This window comes from Vipera ursinii (genome assembly GCF_947247035.1).
Source record: "Vipera ursinii genome assembly, chromosome: 4".
NCBI lineage: Eukaryota > Metazoa > Chordata > Lepidosauria > Squamata > Viperidae > Vipera > Vipera ursinii.
The window spans coordinates 54,551,783-54,577,818 of NC_139514.1; the positions used below are offsets into that span (position 1 = coordinate 54,551,783).

At 36.5% G+C, this 26,036-nt stretch overlaps 1 protein-coding gene across 1 annotated transcript in view; it reads right to left on the bottom strand.

The window, feature by feature from the left end:
* DSCAM (DS cell adhesion molecule) overlaps positions 1-26,036 on the bottom strand; it is a gene marked incomplete at both ends in the record, with an annotated part of 366,722 nt that overhangs the window by 40,945 nt on the left and 299,741 nt on the right. The window contains 8 exons of the mRNA XM_083361425.1: positions 3,810-4,112; positions 5,883-6,080; positions 12,063-12,212; positions 14,431-14,546; positions 15,902-15,932; positions 19,661-19,837; positions 24,104-24,394; positions 24,984-25,172. Of these exons, the coding sequence (XP_083217551.1) occupies positions 3,810-4,112; positions 5,883-6,080; positions 12,063-12,212; positions 14,431-14,546; positions 15,902-15,932; positions 19,661-19,837; positions 24,104-24,394; positions 24,984-25,172 (1,455 nt within the window). The remainder of the gene's footprint in view (positions 1-3,809; positions 4,113-5,882; positions 6,081-12,062; positions 12,213-14,430; positions 14,547-15,901; positions 15,933-19,660; positions 19,838-24,103; positions 24,395-24,983; positions 25,173-26,036) is intronic.

A 26,036-nucleotide genomic window follows, 5' to 3' on the forward strand; every position in this document is an offset into this window, starting at 1 on the left:
ATGAAATTTATAGAAATAATTAATACTTAATAAGCATTGTGTCAGTAGTGTAGTATTAGAATTATTTAGGGCCACAACTTAGGCAATACTGAACTAGATCCTCTTTCCCTCTTTCTGCATTGATTTTGCATAATATAGGTAGGCCTTGACTTACGACCACAATTTTTGTTGTTAAGTGATGTGATCGTTCGGCAAAACATCACCTGAATTCATTGGCAGTTCCAGTCGCCCTATGGTAGTCGCGGTACAACCTGTGTGGGAGGCACTCACTGAGGTGAAAGCCAATCTGGAGGAAGTGGAGGGATGGGGGATTCCCTGAGAGGCAGCACTCATTCTGCAGCTCGTATCAGAAGAATTCCTGGAAACCTGATCTGTAGGCTTCAGCGACAGGTGGAAGCAAGCTTAGCACTGACAGAATTTACTTGCTGGACTTCTGCTCACTCTTGGACCAGCCTTCCTCCTGCAAAACCTCATGAATAGCCAGCAGTTTCCAGTGTGCAGAAGCCAGCTGACCAGTTCCCTGGAACGCTTCCAATGAGCGCTCTGCTCCTTCGGTTGGAAGCTAATGAGGTTTTGCAGAAGTCTGGAGTGAGAATGAGCAGTGGGCCTGTGGGTAGGCTCTGCCAGCGCTGGGCTTGCTTCCACCCCTCAATGAAGTCCCATGGACCAGTTCTCCAGATAATCGTGTGTGCTCTGCATGTTGGAAGAGAATCGGCAGAGGAAGGCTGCAAGGATATATGGTGGAGTACAGAACACCCAAAAGGGCAGAGATGGCGAAAATTATGAGGTTGGGAGAGTTGAAGTATCCTTCAGTTGCCAATCACCCAAATCTTGATCACATGACCACAGGGGCACTGGAATATCTAACTGCTGCAGCAGATGTTCTTGGATCTACACTCAAAATACATCTCAAATGCTGGGACTGTGTTTGTTCTAGGACTGTGGTTGAGTAAAGACCCCAAATTTCTGCTCCATACAAGAGTATTGTGGTAACATTAACCTTATAAACCTTAATTAATGGGGCTAGGGACCCTGGGTAACTATGGTTCTTTAGTTTGAGCAGTAAATTCAAATGGGCTTTTGCTCTAAATGTACTCCATTGATGATGGCAAGCCCAAGATCGAGTCTTGGAAAAAGTTATACCCAAATATACAAAGATGTTAACCTGTTCAATTGGTTCACCATCTAATTGCCACTTATGTCTCTGATGGTGTTTTATTTAGATTTGCTAATGATTAGGGAGTTATCCTAGCAATAAGAGCTGAATCAATTCTAGCTTTTTAAAATGATCAGGTGTGTCATAGTGCTCCCTTGAATTATTTTATTTTTTGTAAATTGAATTTAGTTCAGGAATTCAAGTGGGTGGATGAGAGAGGAGAGTCATTGAATTTAACTGTCATTTTCAGGCAATATTTCCCAGTTGCAAAAAACATTATGAGATGATGAAAAATGTTTCATCCATTTTCAGGTTAGTTGGATTATTTGACAGCTTTGCCTGTCTCTATCTGTTATAGGAAAGGACAACGCAGGAAGTACAAGATAAAAAACAAAACTTCTGAGTTGTGGAAACAATTTGCTATTAATGTTGTCACAATGGCAAGTATACTATAAAAGCCATATGGTCTCACAGAGAACTTGACAGAAGTAATAGTTCATCATAAAAATGCACATAATAAAAATAAGCAATTTAATTTTAGAGAATTTAATAAAACCTTTAAAGTCTGATTTTTAAAAATACCGTAAACAGTTTTATGACTTACAAGCAGAAACCCATCAACTGTCAAAAATTTACAGCTTGACAACAGACTGACAGCAGGCAGATGCATGGGTTATGTGGTTAGTCTTAGTGAAGTGTATGATATTTTGATCATTATCATTATTTTGAATATTGCATATATACAAGAACATATGCAAACTTTATGTAAATTTGTATAATATCTTGTCCTCTTTTTGAGATAATGCATTCTTGGCCAGCCTTCAATGAATTGGTTGGATTTAAAATTTGAATTATTAATCCAAACTAATGAAAGTGATGGGTTCATTTGCTTTTTGTATATAAAATATGCTTAGAAAATATTTCCAATTTTCTTCAATTTCTTTCTTTAAAATAACCAGTTAGTGTGATTAATACTAAATATCTATATCCATAAAAGAAAGATAAGTATTTTGGAAGGGGGCCTCTTGTCCAGTGTTATCAAATATACGTATAAAAATGGAAGCAAATCTCACAAAAATATGAGCTTGCTGTTGAAAATTATGTTCCTATCTTCTCTGGTTCGCCTTCATGTCTAGTAATGAAAATACGGCATGAGATATTTTTAACCTGACAGGATAGTTAGTATTTTGGATTTGGGGAATGAGGGAATTGTATAATGTAATAACGTATGTTTTATAGTTTTAGAGAATCATACTGCACAGCTTTATGATTTATTATTTAAAGCATATTTTACGTACATTATGTAATTCATTGTTAGTTACTAAAAGTATAGAACAAAGTAACCTCAGTGCTGTAGGAAACCTTTTTGAATGCGTTTTTCCCCCCTCACAGTGGCATTACCGCATTTTATTCATTCAATAGCATTAAAGGTTTTCATTTGCCTGAATAGCATATTTTATAAATACTGTACCCATAAAATGATAGCTATAATGAGATACAATGATTAAGTTATTAGACTAGGAGAAGCAGTATCCAAATTCTAGTCCTCCCTTAAGCCTGGTAACTGATTGCATGATTTGGGGCAAATTATCCCAGACTGAGAAGTTCAAAAACATCAAGCTACCAACCAACAGTGGCCCAACATGGTAGATTGCAATCTAGAATCAAATAGGAGATCTCCAACCTGAAGTGGATTGATTTGGGCTGATAAGAATAATGATAATAACTGGGGGAAAAACAGTCTTGCTCTATTAGGAATTAAACCACAACATGCAGAAAAAATAATTCTGACAACTAGAACTTATGCTAGAAATACCTTATAGCTCCAATAATTCTGACTTGTTGGATACAGACCAGCAATAGTGATTAAAAATACTTGTGGACCAACTCCCAGATTTCCTCACCCAGCATGGCTGGCTGAGGAATTCTGGGAGTTGAAGTCCACAAATCATAAAAGGGCCAAGTTTGAAGACCCCTGATTTAAATCAACACCGGTGTATTTTTGTAATATCCTCCTGTGGCCACTGAAAAAGAATTGCCTCCTTACTGAGGCAGGAGGAATGCTTTAAAATAATGTAACAATGAAATCCAGAACACTTTTTTCCTCCAAAATCTTGAATACAAAAGCCCCCTTGAAATACCTTTGACAATCATGAGGATTTCTCTTCTGATGGCCAAGCAAAGCCTCAAAAACTAGGGGCATCCTTACCCATGGGGGGCGGGGGGAAAGAAAAATGTACTTGAAACAATATTTCAGAGTTCCAGAGTAAAAGTCACATAAAAAGGGCTGGCAGGCAAAAGAGTACTCAGTTGTGGAAAAATATTATTGAGTTCGGTTATGAATAAATTCCAATTTTCACGTAAACTTTTTTACCAGTTAAAATCTTAAGGGTTAGCATTAGCAGTTCAGTATGGGCATGGTTGTGAAGGCAGGGACGTAAGAGCCTTCAGTATTCAGCAGACTGAAAAGTTGAACATTATGCTTTTCCTCTACCATACAACTCAGTAAGAAGTTGTTGTTACAGACAGTTATAAAAATCAGCACTGATTTTTTGCTGCCAGATTTTTTTTAAATCTTTTTGGGCATGCTTTTGTTTGCCTCATTCCTAGAATTAAAACAGATGGAATTAAAATAGCAGCCATAGACACCTACCTGGCCGATGTGCCTTTGGAACAGCCATGTTTGTCACGCGTCCTCCGTCCTGAGGTTTGGGAGGAGATGCAGTGAATCTGCAAATCCCTGATTCGGATGGGGTGCTTGAGGTCAGGCTGTCTGTATATTCATTAGTCCCTGCCGTAAGCTGCTCTGATGAGGTGTCTGATATGAAGCATTCTGTGATGGTAAACTTTGCATGTCGCAGCTGCTCTTCCATCTTGGCGTGTTCATATGCTCTGGCTAGCTCTTCATATGTGGAGGAGGCACTTTCTGTGGAGACCATGCTGCTTCTTGCTCGATCTAAACAATAAAGAAAAGGCAAGGGAACAATCAGCAAAAGCATGGCTTTCTACTGTATATTCCCATGAGAATTTGCACATCCTTTATAGCATGCCCATACAATATGGCATACTGTGCTATCAGGTTTTGCTGATAAGTTTCTTTATTTCCATCATGCAAAATTAGTATTACAGGATGGGAAGAAAAAAAAATTCAGAATGAAATTATTTTTATTAATTCCATTTCCCCCCAATTTGTTTTAATGATTTATCTTTTATGTCAAATTAGGATCTTCAAATGTATTGGATAGAAGGGACAATTGTTAACTCTCAGAAAATATGAAAATATTTGTCCATTCCTATTTGTCTTCACATAATTTCATTTAAATAATATTTTTAAGTAATTGATATTTAACACTGAGAAACTAAAATGACATGGAAGTTTACATCCTCATTTTATTTCAGAACTTCTTTATTAATTTTTGAAAGCTATGAATCCATTTCACACAACTGCTTTTAATTGGTATTTTGGTCAGCTCAAATACTTTTCTTCCAGCTGTGCATCTGAACTTTGGATTCAGTCAAGTTTCAAACAAAATAAGATTGATTTGAACCAATTAGGTAGATGACAAAATGTGCAATAGATTAAATCCCTTCTGTTTCAGGGCTTTGAACTAGCAAGTAAGATCAAAATTGAAATATTTTGTTCAAAACCAAGTGGTAAAAGTTATCAGAAGTTCTCAAAGAATCTCCAAAGCAAGCAAGCAAGCAAGCAAATAAAACATACTAATCTCTTTTACCTATATATCTGGCTTTATGCTTTTGTAAGATAGGAGCTACAAAATATTCTGCAAAATTTATCCATTAAGTTTGTCTAATTAGGTTAATAATTAAAACAATCTATTTTAATTGTTTGATTTAACCATTTGATTTTTCATGTTAATCAAGTGGTCACTAGACATAAACTGCTGTTTGAGGCATGTCCTAAAGCAATTTATGGAGGGGAAGTCAGACAAAGAGTTTTCAGGAATGGGCAACATACAAATAGCATCAGTATGTGAATACTCTCCAGTTTAGTGAATCAGCTCCTAAAATGAATTTTATATAGTAGCTAAGAGCATATTCTTGGGGTAAAGTACACCAATCAGCCACATCTATTTCAGCGAAGCCTCTAGAGCAGCGCCCCCTCCCCGCATCTTTTGGGCACCAGGGAGTGGTTCCATGGAGGGCAATATTTCTCTCGACTGGGGGTGTGTGGTTTCGTGCATTGCATGGATCTCGCCCATGCATGGATGGGGCTTTGCTTGCTTGCACAGCCTGGTTCCTGGCAGGCCATGGACTGGTGCCAGTCCGCAGCCTGGGGGTTGGGGACCCGTGCTATAGACAATCTAGTAGATTCTCTTCATAGACTAGCTGCCAAATCAAGTCACTAACTAAAGTGCTGGCAATGCAGATGCTGACCAAGGAAGGAAAATTCTTGTTGGGCCATACATTAGCCTCCCTATGATATATGAGGAGAATATTGCATATTCAGTATGATAAGCTGGGGATAAATATCTCATCTGCATCTGTTGATCCTCAAGATTGTCACTCCCTTTGCCAACAGCTCCTTCTATTTGCATTTTTAAAAACTCAAGATGACCTAGAAAGTGATTATAACATGTGTTGCTTTTTTTAAAAAAAATGACTAACATATATGTTAAATATGTTACATGAAAACAAGCATATAACCGGCTATATCTATAATAATGCTTTCTTGACCTGAAGATGAAATCTAAACTAAAGATGATACCTGTATCTTGCGATGGACTAACACTGTAGCTATCGCTTTCTTTATCAACAGACCCTGTGGCCCTGGGAGTTGGCAGCCTCCAGTCTGTTGTTAAAGTGTGGGCTGATATTGTAGGATGGGGTCTATTGAGAGTCCATTGGCTAGCATATCTGTTCCGGGCTGTAGGCCCAGCTTTTGCATTCCTTCTGGTTGTAGGATCTGCAATTAAAACCAAGATAATTGCATATTTGATTAATTTATTTATTTAAGGAACAGAAGAGGAAAAGAAAAAAAATCATTAACCATAATTATAAAAAAATCATAAAATCATATTTTAAGACCATGTCTTAAAATTAAAACTGAGTTACAGAGAAGCTGATCTATCACTGAATCAGCTAACGTCAACTACTAGCAACAATATATGTAGGTTCAACCAATGTGTGTATCTTTATCCAGTTTCCTTTTAAATATCTTAGCTACAAAGCTAGTAACCAGAGTCATATAAATACAGTAATAGTTGGACATTTATTTTTTAAAAAGTAAATTAGAAACAAATAGATCTTGCTGTTACCTCAACTAGTACGTTTATGAAGACCAGGCTATGGAAGTCTACCCTCTCTTCCCCAATAAACAATCTAGAATCAGTTCTGCTGTATATTTCCCATTTACACACTTAAAAAAATAACATAAAGGTATATATTTGGGGAAAATAAAGAAGCAAGGAAATATTTTTATTCTAGAATCTTTAAGAAGGTGCCGCTACCTATAAGATGTAAGAATTGTTCATGATTCATCTCTTCTTATCAAAGATTGACAGCATTTTATTTGCAAGCATTTTTTTAAAAAAAGTAAACTGTCCATATGTTGCTTGCTTTTTGAAACTACAATAACAGCATAAAAATAAAGACATTCAGCAATAAATGCAGTGTCCCTTTTTTTAAGTGAATACAATATGTAGATGAATAGCTGAGCAAAACAAAATAGCATCCTAATTTGTGATATGCTGCAGATTTTCTATACTGAAAGTGCACTGTATTTTGTAAACCTCACAGAATAATTGCCAAAATGTGAGGAAACGCTCCAGTGATTAATAACGGTATTAGATTTTTATCAAATTGAAAACCTTAGAAGGATAAATCTGCTTACTGAATGAATTACACTTGTATAAAGGGTTTTGTAGTTGGAAAATATCCCAACCGTTATTAAATGTATTTGATGTTGTCAAAATTTAACGCCTTTTTCTCCAGAATAATATTAAAACTAGCATAAGAGTTGGCATATCAACTTGTATTGGCAGAGAAAGAAATAAAGACCACGAATTCCAGCTATTAGAGGGGTTTGGCTTTCCTAGAAGAGTAATGACAACTTGGACAACTCAGTTCATAAAGTTCGTTAATAAAAAAAATGCATGGAAGTGTTTGCATAGTTATGGGAAGGGGTAAGGGAGAGTTTTGAAAACTGCAAGAGACCAAAACTGAATATGATTGATGAATACTTAAAAATAAAGGGAAGCTTGGAGAGGCAGAAAATCTCTTAGCAACGTAGGAGTTCTGCATGACTGAGAGCAATATATGCCACCTTTCCCTGTTAGTATTAGTATTTTAATATTAGCTGTGGTGGCATAGTGGTTAGAAAGCAGTATTGCAGGCTAACTCTGCTCATACTGCCAGGAGTTTGATTCCCTCAATCCTGACCAGCTCAAGTTTGACTCAGCCTTCCATCCTACCAAGGTCGGTAAAATGAGGACCCAGATTGTTGGGGGCAACATGCTGACTCTGTAAACTGCTTAGAGAGGGCTGTATAGCACTGTAAAGTGCTATTGTTATTAGGATTGGTCTCATAGTCAACTACATGTTTAAATTAGATTTGGCATTTTTTTATCAACCTATCAAATTCTTCCCAAGAATCTACAATAGGCAGATTAAGTTTAAGTTTAAGTTTATTGAATTTATATACCGCCCTTTTCCCGTAGGACTCAGGGCGGTTTATAAAGTATTTAAAAACGTCAATACAATACAAAAGTTAAAAACAGTTAAAATAATTAAATTTGATCCCTGAAAAATATAAAACCCCAATTAAAAACTCTCAGCCTGGGCCGGAAAGCTCAAAGAGCCAGGTCTTCAGGTCCTGGCGGAATGACTGAAGGTCGGAGGCAGTCCTAAGCTCCATGGGCAGCTGGTTCCAAAGGGCAGGCGCACCCACAGAGAAGGCCCTCCCCCTGTGTGTTATCCACCGGCAGTCTTTTACCAGCAGCACCCTGAGAAGGCCCTCCATGTGGGAGCGCACAGGACGAAGGGAGCTTGATGCTGGCAGCAGGTGTTCCCTCAAATATCCCGGACCCAAGCCATTTAGGGCTTTAAAGGTCATCACCAGCACCTTGAATCTCACCCGGAGAGCAACCGCAAGCCAATGCAGCTCGCGGAGTAGAGGTGTTACATGGGAGTATCGGGAAACCCCCATCGCAACTCGGGCAGCAGCATACTGCACCAGCTGAAGCCTCCGAGTGGTCCTCGAGGGCAGCCCCATGTAGAGAGCGTTGCAGTAGTCTAACCGGGAGGTCACGAGCGCATGGGTGACTGTGCATAGGGCATCTCGGTCCAGATAGGGTCACAACTGGCGCACCAGGCGGACCTGGGCAAAAGCCCCTCTGGTCACGGATCCTATGTGATCTTCAAAATTGAGCTGTGAATCCAGGAGGATGCCCAAGTTGCGAGCCCTATCAACGGGGGGTAACACCTCACCCCCCATCGTTAAAGATGGAATAGTCTGGTTAACCCGAGATGCCGGTATGCATAGCCACTCAGTCTTGGCAGGATTGAGACGAAGCCCGTTTCTCCCCATCCAGACCTGGACCGCCTCCAGGCAATGGGACATCACAGCGAGGGCATCACTGGGTTGTTTCGGGGTGGAGAAAAAAAGTTGGGTATCATCAGCATACTGATACCCCACCCCGAAACCACGATGTTGATGATTCATGGTGTTAAAGCTATGGTCGCAGAATTTAAACTGTTCCAAGCTTTTGCAGTCAACTAAAGGTGAATTTGTCAATGCCAATAGCGTTCAATAGTGCTCCAGTTGCTTGGGGATTAAACCCAAGGCACCTATTATTAGTAGTACTGTTTTTGCTTTCTTTTGCCACAATTGTTCTATTTCTATTTGCAGGTCTTTCTATTTTGTGATTCTCTCCAGTACTTTCTCTTCTATTCTGCTCTCTCCAGGTATTACCATGTTCATTATTTAGATTTTTTGGGGACTTTCTTATCAACAATTGTTAAATATGGGGTCTGTTTGAATTCTAAATTCCCAGAGCACTTTAACTTCTTCATTTTCTATGACTTTATTTTACAGTCCTACTAGTTCTTACTTGCAGGCAAATGTTACTTCTTGCAAATCATTGTTGCTGCTTTGTCATGCTGTTGTTTGAAGTCAGTCTGTGTGATCTTCTTGCAGCAGCTAACTAGGTGGTCCACTGTTTTTTCAGCTTCTTTACAGAGGTGACATTTGCTGTCTTCTTAAGTCTGGGTTTGTATGGATTTGTCCTTAAGGCTTGGCCTTATGCAGCCAGAATTAGCCCCTCTGCTCTTCCTTCAACTTTCCTGCTCTTTGCCACTGCCAGGTCTTGTTATTATCTGTTTTCCCTGCTATTTTTTTAATCTACTGGTCATGTAATGCATTGTCTTTCCATGCCTCCTTTCTGTTCTTCATTTGGTCTTTCTTGTAGGCCAGTTTAGTTTCTCCAGTACTCATTAGGTCTTCCTGGTATACTAGCTTTAGTACAGCTCTGTTCTTCAGATATTAGCCCAATGGCCTGTTTTCTTCTTCAACCATCTGATGTACCATGCTCACCTATGTTACTTGGTAAGTACAATCTGTCAATATCGCTATGTAGATGAAGGGCATGATTTATCATCATTATTGTTCTTATCTTCCTATCCAGGGCTTTTATTTCTACTTGAGTTCAGTCTACCATTCCAGCTATGTATCTAATGACTGGAATTACCCAAGAGTTAATTGCCTACATGGTATTTCCTGCACCAAGTTTGTACTTCACTCTCTTGATGTATTTACTTAGGTATTTGTAGTGATTGTCTTCATCCAGATTTTTGATGTTATTTTCATATGAATCTTAATTCTTTCAGTTTTCAGTATTTTTCCTGATCTGATGGTAAGAGTGGCACATTTGTCCAGTCCAAACTCCATTGCAATATCTTGACTGTATATATGGACGGGGTGAGCAGTGATTCTATTTCTATTATGATTTTGCATCCCACGTATTCAGTTATAACTGCAGCTGCGCTGTATATTAGTTGGTTTGTTTCCTGCAGTGAGCTGGTGCTTATACTTGATATTGCAGTACTAGCATATTTTAATGCTTGTGCTAGCTGTTTCTTTGGAACAACCTTCAAGGCAGGCTACCTTATTCTGTTGTTTTGTGCTGTTGTAGATATTCAGTTATTCTTTGTTTAAGTTTTTCTATTTCTTTAGTTAGAGGATTTGTTCTTTCTGAGACAGAGGAGAGGGTGCCTGGTTTTGAAATGAAAACAATTTAATAGCTGTGCTGGCTTCCACTACTGCCAACTCTCCCTGGTTTGCCTCTACAGCCTGAGTTATTTCTGGCAAGGCTTTGCTTTCTTTGCTTTGGATAGACCTTTGCAATTTTTCCAATTCTGCTTCTATGTATACTTTATTTCATATTATAAATCAACGTTGATCTCCTAACCTTCATTCTGTTATTTCTGATTCTGGATGTTGTTCTTTCCAGAACTGTGCATTCATTTAAGGATCCTTTTCTTGTTGAACTTGATCTATAATAGCAGATAATTACTTCTTCGTTTTCACTCCCTGTATATTAGCTAAGAGTAAACACCTTGTCTTCCAGTAGTTCTACAGCTGCTGGGCCTGGTTGCTCAAACAACAGTCCTGGGTCCTATAGCTCATTTTTCATCAGATTCCAGAAACTTCAGCACCTAGCTTGATCCCTGTGACCCAGCTGATGATCAAGCCAGTATATGTTTCTGTAATGTATGTCTCATGGTATTTTTTTATGGGAGAGACACTCTTTGTCTGGCCCCTCTTCTGTATCTTATAAAGAAGATAAACTGCTCTTCAAACACAATGCAGTTCACAGAAATAGTTGCAGTATCTTACAGAATCACAAGGTTCAGAACATTGAAGCCTCAGAACCACATGAAGGTAGTGTGTCACTGAGGGATCAAAGTAGTGCCTTACTAATGTATTAGTATTATTTAACCTCCAAATATGGCAGTGATTTTCACTAGGTGGGTGTATCCAATGCTTATTTTATGTTTTAGTGCTTTAGGAGGCTTCAAAATGTTTCAATTAAGATTGGAAACAGATTGTACCAAGTGTTGTTTAAAAAAATAATGTCGATCTGACAATAGGCTGCTGATTTTCAGCAAGATGCTTTTAGGGTGCTCTGGTGCCCCACACAAACCAAAGATTGCCCATACTAGCACTAGAGGAATAATAGTCTTTGCATAATTTTTAAGAAAAAATAATTGACATATAAAGGTAAAGGTAAAGGTTCCCCCGCACATGCGTGCTAGTCGTTTCCGACTCTAGGGGCCGGTACTCATCTCCGTTTCAAAGCTGAAGAGCCAGTGCTTGTCGGAGGACGTCTCCATGGTCATGTGGCCGGCATGACTAGATGCCAAAGGCTCACGGAACGCTGTTACCTTCCCACCGGAGTGGTCCCTATTTTTCTACTTGCATTTTTACGTGCTTTCGAACTGCTAGGTTGGCAGAAGCTGGGACGAGTAACAGGCACTCACTCTGTTATGCGGCACTCGGGATTCGACCCGCCAAACTGCCGACCTTCCGATCGACAAGCTCAGCATCCTAACCCACTGAGCCACCGCGTCCCTTTGACATATTGACATATATAGCATGCAAAAAAAGAAGAAGAAAGAAACAGCATATCTCAGACTAAGTAAACATATCTCTGGTCTTCCTCTGAACTAAAGTATATCCCCAAACACTTTGTCTGCAAATTCTAGACAAATTTGGAAGTTTTGTGCAATACACAATCACTTCTCCCCCTCCTGCCATAGAAACATTATTCAAATGACTTGGTTTTCTTCTAGATATCTGTGCATTTTGCTCTGGAATTCTACCATAGGAGAAAGACAACATGATTTTTTTTCATTTTTTTACATATTCCATTGAAAAAGCTGTCCATACTTGTTCCTGGTCTGGCATCAGAAACATCCACCAGTGGCCCAGTGGCTTGTGAGACTGACTGATAATGTACTGTATGAGTAACTGTCAATGATTTCTGTTTCGATGTCTCTCCAAAATCAGCATCGGTTAGCAAGACTGTAGATCTGTCATCTGTGGGAAAGAAAAGACGAGTTTATGATGTCTTCTTTTGAGTAAGTTTATAAAAGAATTAAGAATATTTTTTTATTATCTTACTGTATAAAATAACGTATGAATTTTGATTATATTTTTATTTGGTTCCTAGTAAGTTTAAAAATCAAAGAACCATTCCTTTTTTATATCTGAACCAACCCATATATTTTTGTGATTTCTAATTCTGAGAGTAACCACAAGAAAAGATAATTATATTATCCATTATGTCATGAGTTTAATTAATGCTGTATAATCTAAGTAAGCTACAGAAAAGAAAACACACACAAAACAAAGTTGTACATGTTAAAATAGAAACTAATTATGATCTTGATTCCATCAAAATTGTGTTTGGCTAAGAGATACTTGATCTTGTGTGAGGAGATCTCTCATGGTTTTGTTTGTACAATGCATTAATAAACTAACAACTTACCATTCTCTATTTTTAATTTCCAGACTAAAAGCTGGGCAAACTTTATTTCTTCCTGACCACTGATGTATTCAACTGTATAAACACAATCCTATTTTTTGGAGGGGTATTATTTTAACTAACATGCATTTTAGTAACCTATCTTGAAAAATGGGAACTAAGGATTACTGAGAGCCAAACTGGCGTAGTGGTTAAGACCAGAAGCTGGGAAACCATGAGTTCTAGTCCCACCTTAGACACAAAGCCACCTGGATAATCTTGGGCCACTCTCCCTAGGGTGAAGAAGGCAATGCAAACCATTGCTGAAAAATTTGGCTAATTTGGATAATTGTAGGGACTAGACCAGGCAATCACCAGGCAATCAAAAACTGGACTCAATGATAAGGTAAAGGTAAAGGTTCCCCCGCACATGTGTGCTAGTCGTTTCCAACTCTAGGGGCCGGTGCTCATCTCCGTTTCAAAGCCGAAGAGCCAGCGTTTGTCCGAGGACGTCTCCGTGGTCATGTGGCAAAAGATAGCTGATGTAATTCCAAATTAATTTGAGAAAATTTCCAAGTTAATTGCATGTCTGTGGGTAGACAGATGTGACTCAGAACTGAAAACGGAGCAGGAGCTCTTTAGCCCATCCCAACCAATTATTTCATTAATTATCATACCTATTTAGCTTTGGTACTGTTGGTTTGCTAACATTTCCATACTAAGAAGTAAGATTAAAACCATCCTACTGCTAAGCTTTGTAAGCCGCCCTGAGTCTTCGGAGAAGGGCGGGATATAAATGGAATTAAAATAAAATAAATAAATAAATATTTCTCCTGCATTCCTGAAATAAATAAAATACCAACAAGGATACAAGAGAATTATAAAGAAGATAAAGTGTTGGTCAAACATAATGCAGGTATACAGAAATAGATGCAGTATATTACAGAAAAAAGGTACCACTATGATTGGAGGCAGCTTTTCTACTTCAAAAGGCACTTGAGCAGTACTTGGACTTGAGCAGAGCAACTACCTGAGACCTGTCACTGTTGCCAGCCTTTAGTAAGAAACAAGTGGTAGAGAAAATGATGGATCAAATATCTGTGTTAACAACAGCCTCCTCTCACCAATTTTCTCAAAGAAGTATCTGACACAGAGATGCCCAATCCATGTTTCGCTCCACATCTTTCCCAATTACTGGCTGTTTGGACATTATACCCTGATAACAGGAAAAGGTGAATGGCTTCATTCATTATCTTTTCTGGGTGTAATTAATATATCTTTGCCATCAAATATGCCTGGAATATGCACAAAATATGCTACTACTTCCCCAGTTTAAGTCAGTTCAGTTTTCTGATGAAGCTTCAGTGCATGCAGAGAGTCTGTTTGTGTGACACACCGAGACTGGGAAGATTGAGGGGGGACTGGGGAGGGCTTTTTTTGGGTTACTTCATCCCATAAAAAATAATTTAAAAGGAAAGTTGAAAGGCTTTACAGCTTTCCTGTATGTTGCACAAATGTGAACATTTTTCCCTGAATTATCCTTAATCCTAAATTGCTTTAAGTTGTACTATTATTGCCTGCACTGAACATAGAACATATTTCTGAGTAAGCATAAATAGAATTGTACATGAAAAATTTAATGCCACTCTTTACTGCTCAACAACAATCAAAAGCAGAACACATTAATTGTGGCAATTTTTCCCAACTTGTGGCAAATTACATTTAAATAATACACAAAGGTATAGGTCCTATGTAATATAAATCAAGCTAATGAGGCTATTGACAGCTTACCAATGGTTTCCATTGTATCTCTCTCTTCAATGAGAAGCTGAGCTCTGGGAATATCTATATGCATCCTCAATGTCTGTTGCTGCTTGTTAAGTGTATCCGATGTCCTTGTGTTCTTGCTAAGTATTCAAGAAAGTACGAGCAAATTTAACTAAAAGGGGATATATACTTTAAAAACAAAATGCAATAAAGTGCTATTATTTGAAATGAATTAAAGTTCCCCAAAACTCTTATTCTGCGATGTTTAAACAAAGTCTCTCCATATACTTTTTTTAAAAATAAAAAATAAACATGCAAAATGTATTAATTTAAAGCAGGAGACAAAATGGTTAGGACAAAAAAAGAGGATATGATTTGAAAAGCTTTACATTATTTCATGTTTAAAAAATATAACCTTTAAATAGTTATTTCCCCTCTACTATCTGCTTTTCAGGCAGACTTACTTTTCTCTCATTAACCCACAGTGATATTATGATACTGTAGTCTTACTGTATTTTAGGAACGATAAGCGGTAAGCATAATTCTCAGCTTCAGCTTGGTGGATAAATAATTTAGGACTAAGTTGGAAATGGTCCTGATAACCTCTATTGGGCAAGAGTTGCTCTGATAGTGGGAGTCGAGAGGTTGTTGCTATTGTTATAACTGAATGCTTTGTTCACAGTAGCAAGTGGAAGGCTCCAGAATGGACCCAGAGTCTTTGAATTTACAGGCTCGAAAACTGGTTCTCAATAGAATTATATTTATCTATAAAATAATTAGCAGGAACACAAAATGGGTGGGTTTCACAGAATTGTAGAGAACTTTTGAGAATATTGCAAGGGTTTACCTTTTGACAGAATTTGTCAAAAAATTAGAATTAATTTCTAACTTCCATTTTCACACACAGGTAATACTCATCTTAGGACCGTTTGTTCAGTGACTGATCAAAGTTATGATGAAGGTTGAAGTTACAGTCATGTACGGTCTTCACTTAACAACTGCTTATGATGGCAACTGGAACTGCTGGAATTGCTGTTGCTACAGTAAGTGATGTACTCAAGTGTCAATGTTCAAGTCAATGGCAAGTTGCCTACAATCCTTGCTTTTTCCTATCACTGTCCTCCTAAGTGTTTCAATGAAATTTCAATGTGGTTGAAAAGTATTAATTTTTTTTAGGAATAATCAAATTATCTGTATTTAACCAAATCAAATAAATATGATTAATTTTACATTGAATTATATTAAATCACATTCAATTTTTATTCAGATTGCATTTAACCTTGGCTCTATTAGCCTTGCTCACTCACTAGTACCCTAAGTGCAGAAAAGACATCCTCGCTGAGGATTATGATTAGAAGTTTCTTTCCTTATTCTAAAATGTATAAATAGGATATTCCCAATGGGGCATACACATTTTGAACTAGTCCAAGGCCTCGACTCATGGATCCCACTTTTTAAATTAATGACTGAATTCTGCATATTTCACTATTCTTACCTCATAAGCATTTCAGCCAAACTTTTTGCATCTGAAAGGGAAAAAAAGCAGGAGAGATAGTAGCATTATGTAAACAGCTAATTAGTACTTATACTTGCATAATAATCCCCAAACAAACTAATACAGTTACTAGACAGAGGCTTTTATCTTGGCTGAATGTGGATGTGGGAGAGCAGCCTGTATATTTAATCCTTCTAAGACTGAATTGCTACGAATAGGGAGGTAAAAAAGATTGGATCTGGTGAAATTGGACACCACATAACTATGGGTATAGGTACATAAATATGGGTGGGGCCAGCCTGCCTTGATTGGCTTACTCACTTCAATGGACATAGCTTTGGCATCTACTGCATATAGAGACAAGCATCATTTTAAATGAAATGGTACAGCTACACTCTGATGTCATTACAAACTTTCCTATTATTGGTTTATGTGTGTTTGTATATATATATATATATATATATATATATATATATATATATATATATATATATATATATATATATGAAATATGCATACTGTATGTGTGTGTGTACATACATACACACACATACAGTATGCATATTTCATATATATATATATATATATATATATATATATATATATATATATATATATATATATATATAATGTAATTATGTATACATATGTGTATGCATATATACATGATATATGTGTGTCCTATATATATGTATATGTCTGGGTGAGTATATGTAGACACACACAAAAAACATACATGGATACCAACAAAAAGCAGGATTTAACTTATTACTTAAATATGTAATCATATTGAAGGCTGATATTATGAATTCATGTTTACCTATTAACAAGAAGTTTAATTATTTATGTCAACTTTTAGACTATCTACTATGACTGCAATAGAAGGTAAGAAATTTGTATCAATTTTACATTATTCAAGAAGTTTATTTTGATAGACTTTAATTTTATAACATATTATTCTGAAAGCTATTTATTACAATTAATTGTTAATGTCATTTTAATAATTAAGAAATTACACTTTTAATTATGAGCAAAAATATTTGTAGAGTCATAATGTTATTTATTATGTTCATGTGCAGTACAGTACAACAAATATATGGCAGAAGTGTCTTATTAATCTATAGTGGCAAAAAAAACAGATTTTTTGCCAACAACCTATGTGAGTCTAATATAATTCACAGGAACAATACATATTGTTAAGGCTGATGACCGTTTAATTAAAAAAAATAAGGAATTTAAGTGAGTTTGTAATTAAGAATTGCAATTTTGGGACAGGAAACAGAGGAGGAGATTTGTTAACCTAAAACAGTACATGAGAGAGCAGAAGGCACTTTCACCTCATATATTTTAAAAATAAACTTTCTCATGGCCTATATTGATCAAGATAGTGTTATATCAGAAGCCATATTATAGAAACCAAGGAGTAAGGAAAAAATATGAAGAAAGATGTTCCAAGATCTAAGGCACAGTAAATCATAGAAGCAGATTAAGGAGTGAAAGGATTTAACACAGTTACAAGATAACCCAGTCCAGATTCAGAATAAATCTGAATTCAAAAGGAACAATATGGCAGTCCATGGCAAAGAGTTGGTACTAAGGTCAAACTCAACCCTTGTTCTAGGAACTTTAATTAGCAGGGATTATTTTATTTTTGCTAGATCTTAATGGTTTTAAGATTTGATAGTTAATCAAGGTTTGCTAATTCATCACTATCAGACAGGTTAGCCAATTTTGCAGGATCCTATTGATTAGCAGTGTGATTTCTCTCTGCTGGCTCAGAGACAGATTGTTCTCCCAAAATAGGCTGGCAGTCTCTTAGGTTCATGTCTTCTTCCTCTTCCTCTGAAGTATACATGAATGCAAGTGATCTTGGTTCCATATAATGCTAAACCATAATGGATAGGTTTCACCCATCATCCTAAGGCAAAAGCAAACAAATTACCTTATAATTAGCATAATGACCTATGATCAATTCAAAAGCTTGCTCCCTAATTAATATTTACCTATATAGAGATAAAGTCAGTATCCAGAGGATACATGGAACAGTTGTTACTTCTTTTTTGTTAACCTTTTTTTATCCAACATCTAAGATATGAATAATCTAAAATTTTACTGGATGTGACATATTTAGAACACAGAATATAAGGTTATTATCAACTCCAGTAACAATGTCCACAAAGAAGCAGCACAATCAAGAATTTAGACATGTTGGAATATTAAATTTAACTATACAATAAACTTCTTGTATTATGTAAAGGAGATACTGCTGTAGTTGGAAAGACAAAATTATGAGATCCAGCTGCTGTCTTCGCTTTTACTTATTAGGATCTTGCCAGCTATTATTTTGATTTTTTCTGAGATACATTCTCTTGGGAAATTAACAGAACTCCTGCAGTTTTCACTTGAGTTCTGCCATATTCAGCAACATGCACAGTTCATTTTAAAGTAGCTGTTTGGATGAACACCCTTTGGAGACAAGGAAAATACTGTTTTTGCAGCAGTTGGAACCTCGGTTAAATCATCTACTCTGTCCCCTTCCCCAATCAACACTATAATTCTCTTGTTGTTCTGGCAATCAATCCTTTTGTACCTCAGGTAGTGTTTGCTGTAAAAACTAAGAGGAAGAAAGACAGAGCTAAAACCAAATCATCAGTAGCCAAGCTAACTTATACATGAAAAACAAACACACCAAAATAAATCTTAGTCATCTCTAAATATTTGCTAGCAGCAACATATAGAAAATGAACTTCACCTCATTCATATACACTCAATTTGCAATCTTTTCATCTACAAAGTTACAAGAACAGAAAAATTTACCTGCATAACTACTATTAAAATAATCTGAAATAGCAAAGTGATCGTGACATTTTAAAGTAATGTCATAAGAATCAATGGCATAATCTGGATATATAGGACCCTTTTTATATATATGGTCCTCAACTTACAATCATTCATTTAATGATTCTTTGAAATTATGATGGCACTGAAAAGTGATTTATGACCTTACTTGCACTTATGACCAATTGCAGAATCCCTGCAGTCATGTGATTTGGGTGCTTAGCAACCAGCCTGTATTTATGACAGCTGCAGCATCCCAGGGTCATGTTGAACATCATTTGCGACCTTCCCAGAGGTCCCAATCATTAGGGATCTGCTTTCTTTTGCTTTACAAAAGAAATTGTAAAATCAGGTATGATTCACTTAATGATCACATACCTTAGTGATGAAAGGTCCAGTCCCAACTGTGGTCATAAGTCAAGGATTACCTGTACTACAAGAATGTGTGGTTGCTGATCAACTTCTTTTTATTCTATAACTCTCTGATAGAATTGGTATGTTACATATTTATCATGTTACATGCCAAGATAAATCTCTAAATTCTTTAAAATATGTTCTTTTTATTAATGTTAGAGTTGTATTATTGTCTATTGTTGTTACTGCAGTGAACATACCTAATACTCTGTCACCTATTTTCCAAACAACAACCCTGTGAGATGGATTAGTCTAAGAAAGAGTGGTCCAAAGTCCCCAGAGCTGGTTTTCATGATTAAGGGAGGTCTAGATTTCATAGTCTTCTACTTTCTAAGCCAGCACCTTAACCAATATACCAAACTCCCGCCTACTGGATATGGAAAACAGCACTTTTGCTATTTCTGTAATATGAAAACCAGCTTAATGACAATTTATTCTGTGTAAATCTGCACATTTTTCTATAGAAACTACAATGCATGTAAGGCAATATTTGATGTTGATTCTTACCTCTGAGTCTTTTCAGTCTCTGTTCCCTCCGTCTCCTTCTTACAACCAGCAGAAGCACAAAAAGCAGCAAGACCCCAACCAAGATACAGGAAATAGTCACCAGCATCTTTAGCCCTTCATTGGTTGCCAGACCTTCCTCACTTTGGACAACTGATTTAATGAGTGGAGGGATTGTACCTGGAAACAGTGTCATGACATTAGATGCCTATCAACGAAGAGAAAAGGTTGATTTTTAAGTGACTACGGTGCACAGAAGCTGACCTGTATGTTCCTAAGAGGTTCAACTTATTAGGAAAGCTTCATCATTTTAGCCTTGCATTATTTTGATGCAAAGTGCTACCAATTGCTTGCATTTGAAAGAAGAGACAAATCAGGCCATATTTATTGTCATGAAAAATGCTGATTTTCTTCATAAAACTGCAAGCTTCCTTATAGAAATTGTAGGGAACAAAACACGGCATGCCCTTTAATCGTAAGAATTAAATTCCGGCCAGAAAAATATTATTTTTATTTATTTTTATTTTAATTCCATTTATATCCCGCCCTTCTCTGAAGACTCAGGGCGGCTTACAAGCTATAGGAGTTATGATATTTACCTCTTACATGAGGCAAGGATTACTAACTCCTACTATGAATCACAGTTCTAGGGGGGGGGAGTGAGTTTTGTTGACATTGTTTCATCATGGGTTTGTCAAGCTGGAGGAACTTGGTAAAGAAAGGAGAGTAAACTCGGAAGGTTTGCAAAACCTTAATAGTCTGATCCTCTACAATGAAAACCTATTAAGGTGTTTGAAATTTGCACAGCCAATGGAATTTTAAATTTTTTTTTTTAAAAAAGAGTTTTTGTATACACAAAAGTCACAATTACTGAGTGTACTGGAAGGTAGGCAGACAATTATGTGGAGTGTGATTTGACATTTCAGGACCATGCCATAGGCAAGTCACACGGAAACTATTGAGAAGCCTGCTTGCTCAACAAATGGCTGGCATGGTCAATACGCTAGTCGCAAAACACCGATTTACCAGACGGGCAATCATTTTATTTGATCCATGACATCTATCCTACCCTCAGGATAACCTCTATCAACCCACATCTCTTCTTGCCTTTTAGGGAATAATTGGATACTATTCCAGGCAAAAGAACCATCCATTATTTTTATTTTCAAAGGCAGTAAGTCTTAATGTTATTACTAGATTCTGATTCTGATTCTTGCAGCTTTCCATTACTGCTATTTTATTCAAAATAATCTTAACAATGTCAAATATAATGGAGAGTTCAGTGACTACTACTGTAAAGGAGGTTTCCAGACTTACTGATTCTGAAGGGAACCATTTGGCGTGCTCTCACAGTAATGTAGTCATTTTCTTTTTCAAGCATTTCTGATTGTTTTATCTTATTTCCCTTTTATTGTTTAATAAATTTTAAGGTGCACAGGCAGGAAGGGACGGGCCAGTAGTCGAAAGAGCTGACATGTATGCCCTGTGAACCAAATCTGAACTTTTCTTTTTAACAACAAGCAATTCTGAAGCTTGCTCTTCTCTTTTCCCAAAATCTGTACCCTCACTAACTTAAGGCTTGGTCAGTATGCATTACTATAGTAAAAAAAGAACTCTTTTGAATATGTTCTGCACCTTTGCCATTTGGATAAATGATAAATGAATGGTTCACTATATTTTGTTCAGCCCTCAAGAGTGGAGAGTGGAGTCAATCTTTTACTAGTGAATTGAAGGAAGGTTGCAGGAAACAAAATAGATCAATTAAGATTTGCCTGTATACTTAATTATTTAGTTTATTTAGAAAACCTGCTAACGCATTCTCTATACTGTTAAAACATCCAAATATCAATAATTATAGTTTATGATCTATTTTTTTTATTAGGCTAAAGGATTCCTCTCCTTTTTTTAAGCACACATATGTGTTGGCATGTGCACAGAAGTGGAGATGCCAAAATTTTCTGTCCAGTGCTACTTCAGTTCACAAATTATTCCTAAACCAGAAATTCTAGGCAGAAAATGAGGATTGGATAATTTCAAGGAATATATACATTCCCCATTCTGCAATTGGCACAGAAATATCAATGGCCTGATTCAGATTATATAGTTTGAAGATTGTGGATTTTAGGCCTAATACACATTTACGTTGCTTGAAAATGTACTACATTGCTAAAAGCTTTGTCAGAATAATAATTTAACAGCTAAACAGCTTATGTAAAGATGTAATGTAATAAGGATGATGCAATGATAGGATGATGCAATATTAGGAATGACTCAGCAGGGTCTATGTCTATGCTTTTAAGAGGCTGAGTATTAGAAGGGGATTTTTTTACTGGAGTTTTCTTTTTCTCATCCCTTTGACTGCTGTAATTGCTGTGTATTGGAGTTGCTGTTTCACCAGGTGTATGTATTTTATTTCTAGTGTATATTTGTAGATAGTGTAATGTAAACCATAATTAAATACAAATTTACTCCTGGGTTACCTCAGCGCAATAAATCTGCGCATGCACTGACGATATTTTAAAGTTTTGCTCTGATTTTTTTTAAAAAAATCGAATGACTTCCTATGATAATTGATGTACAGTAAAGCCCTTTTGGGAATGTGGCTGGCACTTTGCTACTTTTCTAAAATTTAAATCACTAGTTAGCAAATTTATGCTTAGCATGGATCATCCAACAGCACTGATTATTATACATTGCTGAAAGCTTATTTACATGGTTTTTTGAATCTACACAAAAGCTAGCAGTAGATTTAAGCTCACTCATGTAACCATGGATGTTCTAATTAGCTATTTTGGACCACGACCTTTTATACTTGTCCTGAAATTTGTAGCCACACATGAGGATGGCTTTTTTTATTTTTAGGGCTATTTTAAGGAAATGATATATCTTAAATTCTTAAAATTTATATGCACATATAAATGATAGTTTTCACTGGACAGGAATAGATCAGCACCAATACAAATTCAACTATAAACTATCTGTAAATGTGTAAGGGAACTTAGATGAGAAGGGTGTGTTTTTTTTAGGATTATTCTCAAGCAATGGTTCCTAACGTGATTTTGGACAAACTATTTGTAAGGGGTACCATAAATGATATTTGTTAAGTAACAAAATAAAAATAAAACTTATTTTTAAACATGACCCAAATCCCAAGAAATTACTAAATCTTGCAAAGTTTTGGCATCTTTGCTCCCAAATTGTCATATCGAAATGAACAAATCTTATTGAAGATCTGTCCTTTTCATTCTTTAAGAAGAATAAAATGTTTAAATCAGACACCACAGATTAACTGGTGCTGTATAGGAGTAATAAGCCATATTGTTCCCTGTGACTTATGTGGTGATCTTCAAAAAATGTCAGTGACAATGTTATGATCTACATGAAAGAGAAGGTTAGGAACCACTGAGGTAGATAAATGGCCTGCTTCATAAAGGCTGCAGCTCTTTGGACAACACATTCTTTACACACAAAATGTTTCATACTGAATTCACATCTTATGTTTTGAAGCCCTCTAGTCAGGCAGTGCAGAAAATGGTAGGGTCACGCAGATCTTCAAAAAGGTGCTTTTCCTCAATGTTCTAAGTGAAATGCCAACTATAAGTTACTTTGAAGAGCAATATGGCCCCTTTTCTTTTAAAAGTGAAGATATGTGTCTATTAAGAATTAGCACTTTTCAAGATTTATTCAAAGTCAGACCCCGGTATCTCTTGTTCCCAAAGTCAGGTATGGATTAATAGTGTGGAGTCAAAAATATTTCTGATTCAATTCAACAAGGGTATATAAATAAATCCTTCTATCTAGTAAAAAGTAAAACATACTGTACAATAAAAAATCATGGACAAGCTAAGCCAAGCCTAAATGTTTTCACTATAGGGTTCATTTTCAAACAGTGGGGAGAAGAAGGGAAACTAAAGAGAAGAAAGGCAAAGAAAAGTGAAGTGGAAAGTTTCAAGTACAAGTCTGTAGCCACTCACTCTTACTCTCTACATAACTGTTTATTCTTCAAATTCAAAAGCAAGCCATGAAAGAAATCCTAATATTTTCAAACATTTGTGCCAGAATTAATGTTTTGGGTGCTTTAAGGGTGAAGAGTATGTTTCATTAGAGCAAGAACATAGAAGAACCATTAAAAATTTGTTGGAGATCCTAAAGGAGGGCATCCCACTTGTTTCCTGAAGCATCCATCACAGAGATGAACTGTGCTGCTTAATAAGCTCCCTGAAAATTCTGATATAAATTTAGCAGCTCCATGTAAAAATGTTTCCGTAAGATAAGGTATAAGGTGGAATTTCAGCCTGCAAACCTCGTTATTGTTGTGTTTTTTTCCACTGCACTCAAGGGCCATATTGCAAAACAATAAAAGGAATGGCACTTAGGTTACATTATATGAAATGAAATTATTTGTGAATATCCTTGATTAAACAACAGTGAAATGAATGTACTTACTCCCATCATAGTTGAGTGTTGCAAATTTGGCCTGTTTTTCAGCACAGCCAGCACTGTTACAGACTCTCATCTGCAGCTCATACCAGGTTGCCTCCTGAAGATCATATACTATATATGATTTGGTAAGTGATGTTCGCTGTGCAGTAGTCCACACTGTTGTCCCAAATGGCCTGTATTCCAGAATAAAGGAGGTGATTGGACAACCACCATCATTCCAGCCAATAAGGTTCAATCTTACTCGAGTGGTGTTAATACTGGCAAAGAGTTCTTGTTCTTTTGAAAACTGTGGCTCTACAAGAAAATATATATTTAAATTTTAAAAGTTATAATAGATAGATAGAAGACATAGTGACTTCAAGTCTCTTGGATGGGAATCTCTTTAATTTACAAGATGGAATGGATTTTATTTCTGTTTGTTTTACTCTTGTGTAAGATTTCCCCCCCCCCTTCATTTCCCTCTTTCTCATCTGCTATTCATAGCTATAGTTTTTTAGGTTCTTTGTGTGTGATATTTTGGGGGAAAGGATATACATTTGGTAGGGGATAATGGTGATTTGGAATGCAATTTCAAAGGTTTTCAGAACTAAATGACTGTAATCTGTTGAAATTTAAGGAGCATGTGTTCCCCTTGAGACGTCTAATACTACATTCAGTGTGCAAGTCCACATATGGACTCCAATATCTTTGTCAGATTAGAAAACAAAAGAGGAATCTTCAAAAAGGAAGAAAACTTCCAACTACTGCAGTAGAGATTGCTCAAGAAATTTGTTTCATTCATATTTTTTCGCAAATAATTGCCAGGTCCAACTTTTAAAACTATTTTGCAAATGGGAACTCAAATACGTAACTTAGAATAAAGACAGGATATAATTTCAAATACCTTTCCCAAGTGTTTTGGCCTCTATGATCTCACTGATACGGCCTGGTCCCACTCCATTCTGTGCTGTCAGAGTAAACTTGTACCATGTGCCACACTTCAGCGTTTCCAATCGATAGGAACGTTCACTAGGGCTAATGGGAAAACTGCCCCATTGTTCACTATTGTCCTCAGAATATTGCAGTATATAACCTATCAAAGATTAAAACAAAAACAAAACATAGTCCCATACTGCACAACACTCTGATTAATTATATAAATCATGGAGTATTTTATACATCGGAGAACTAAGAAGAACTCTGACATTCTTCTGCATCTTCTTGGATTATTATTTTTTTTTAAAGTTGGAGACGGGGCTACATTTCTAGAATGTTGTGGGTTGCCAGTTTTAAATGGGATTACAGTCTCCCAGAAGAAGTTACAGCTTGCAGAGCAGAATCTTGTTCTGGTTTTCCAATCAGGAACACTTTTTATTACCTTCAGATTATATGCCAATTGCATCCCTTTCTGGAACAAGATGATAAAATGATAGATTACATGCTGGCAACCTTCAATTCAAACATAGCAATGCACTCTGGACCTTTGGGTTTACTCCAGAAACACTTACACTGATACTGCTCTGTCTGACAATTCAGTTTGATGCAAAATATGAAGCACTAGTAATTAATTTAAAACCCTGTCTTAAGTTTAGGCTCTGTGAGTATATTTACCTTTCTATATGAACTTCCAGTATTTACTGAGATCATCTGAGGAAGCTCACTTACAATTCTTATGAACTGATCTGGTGCTCATTCAAGTTTGTTTTCTATACTGTAAGCTGTTTTAGTTTTTTCAACTGCTCTCCTTGCAGTGTTGAGCATCCTTCAAACACATCACTTTGAACGGGCTTGTGTTGATTACTTGTGACATTTAAATATTAATTATTTTACTTGCTTTTATTTTTCTTTTAACAATTTTAATGCTTTTATTCTATTCAGAGCTGTTAAGAGAATTCAGTAATGAACAATATCCCAAATTAAATATAATCTTGCTCAATAAATTCTAAATCAGGAACAC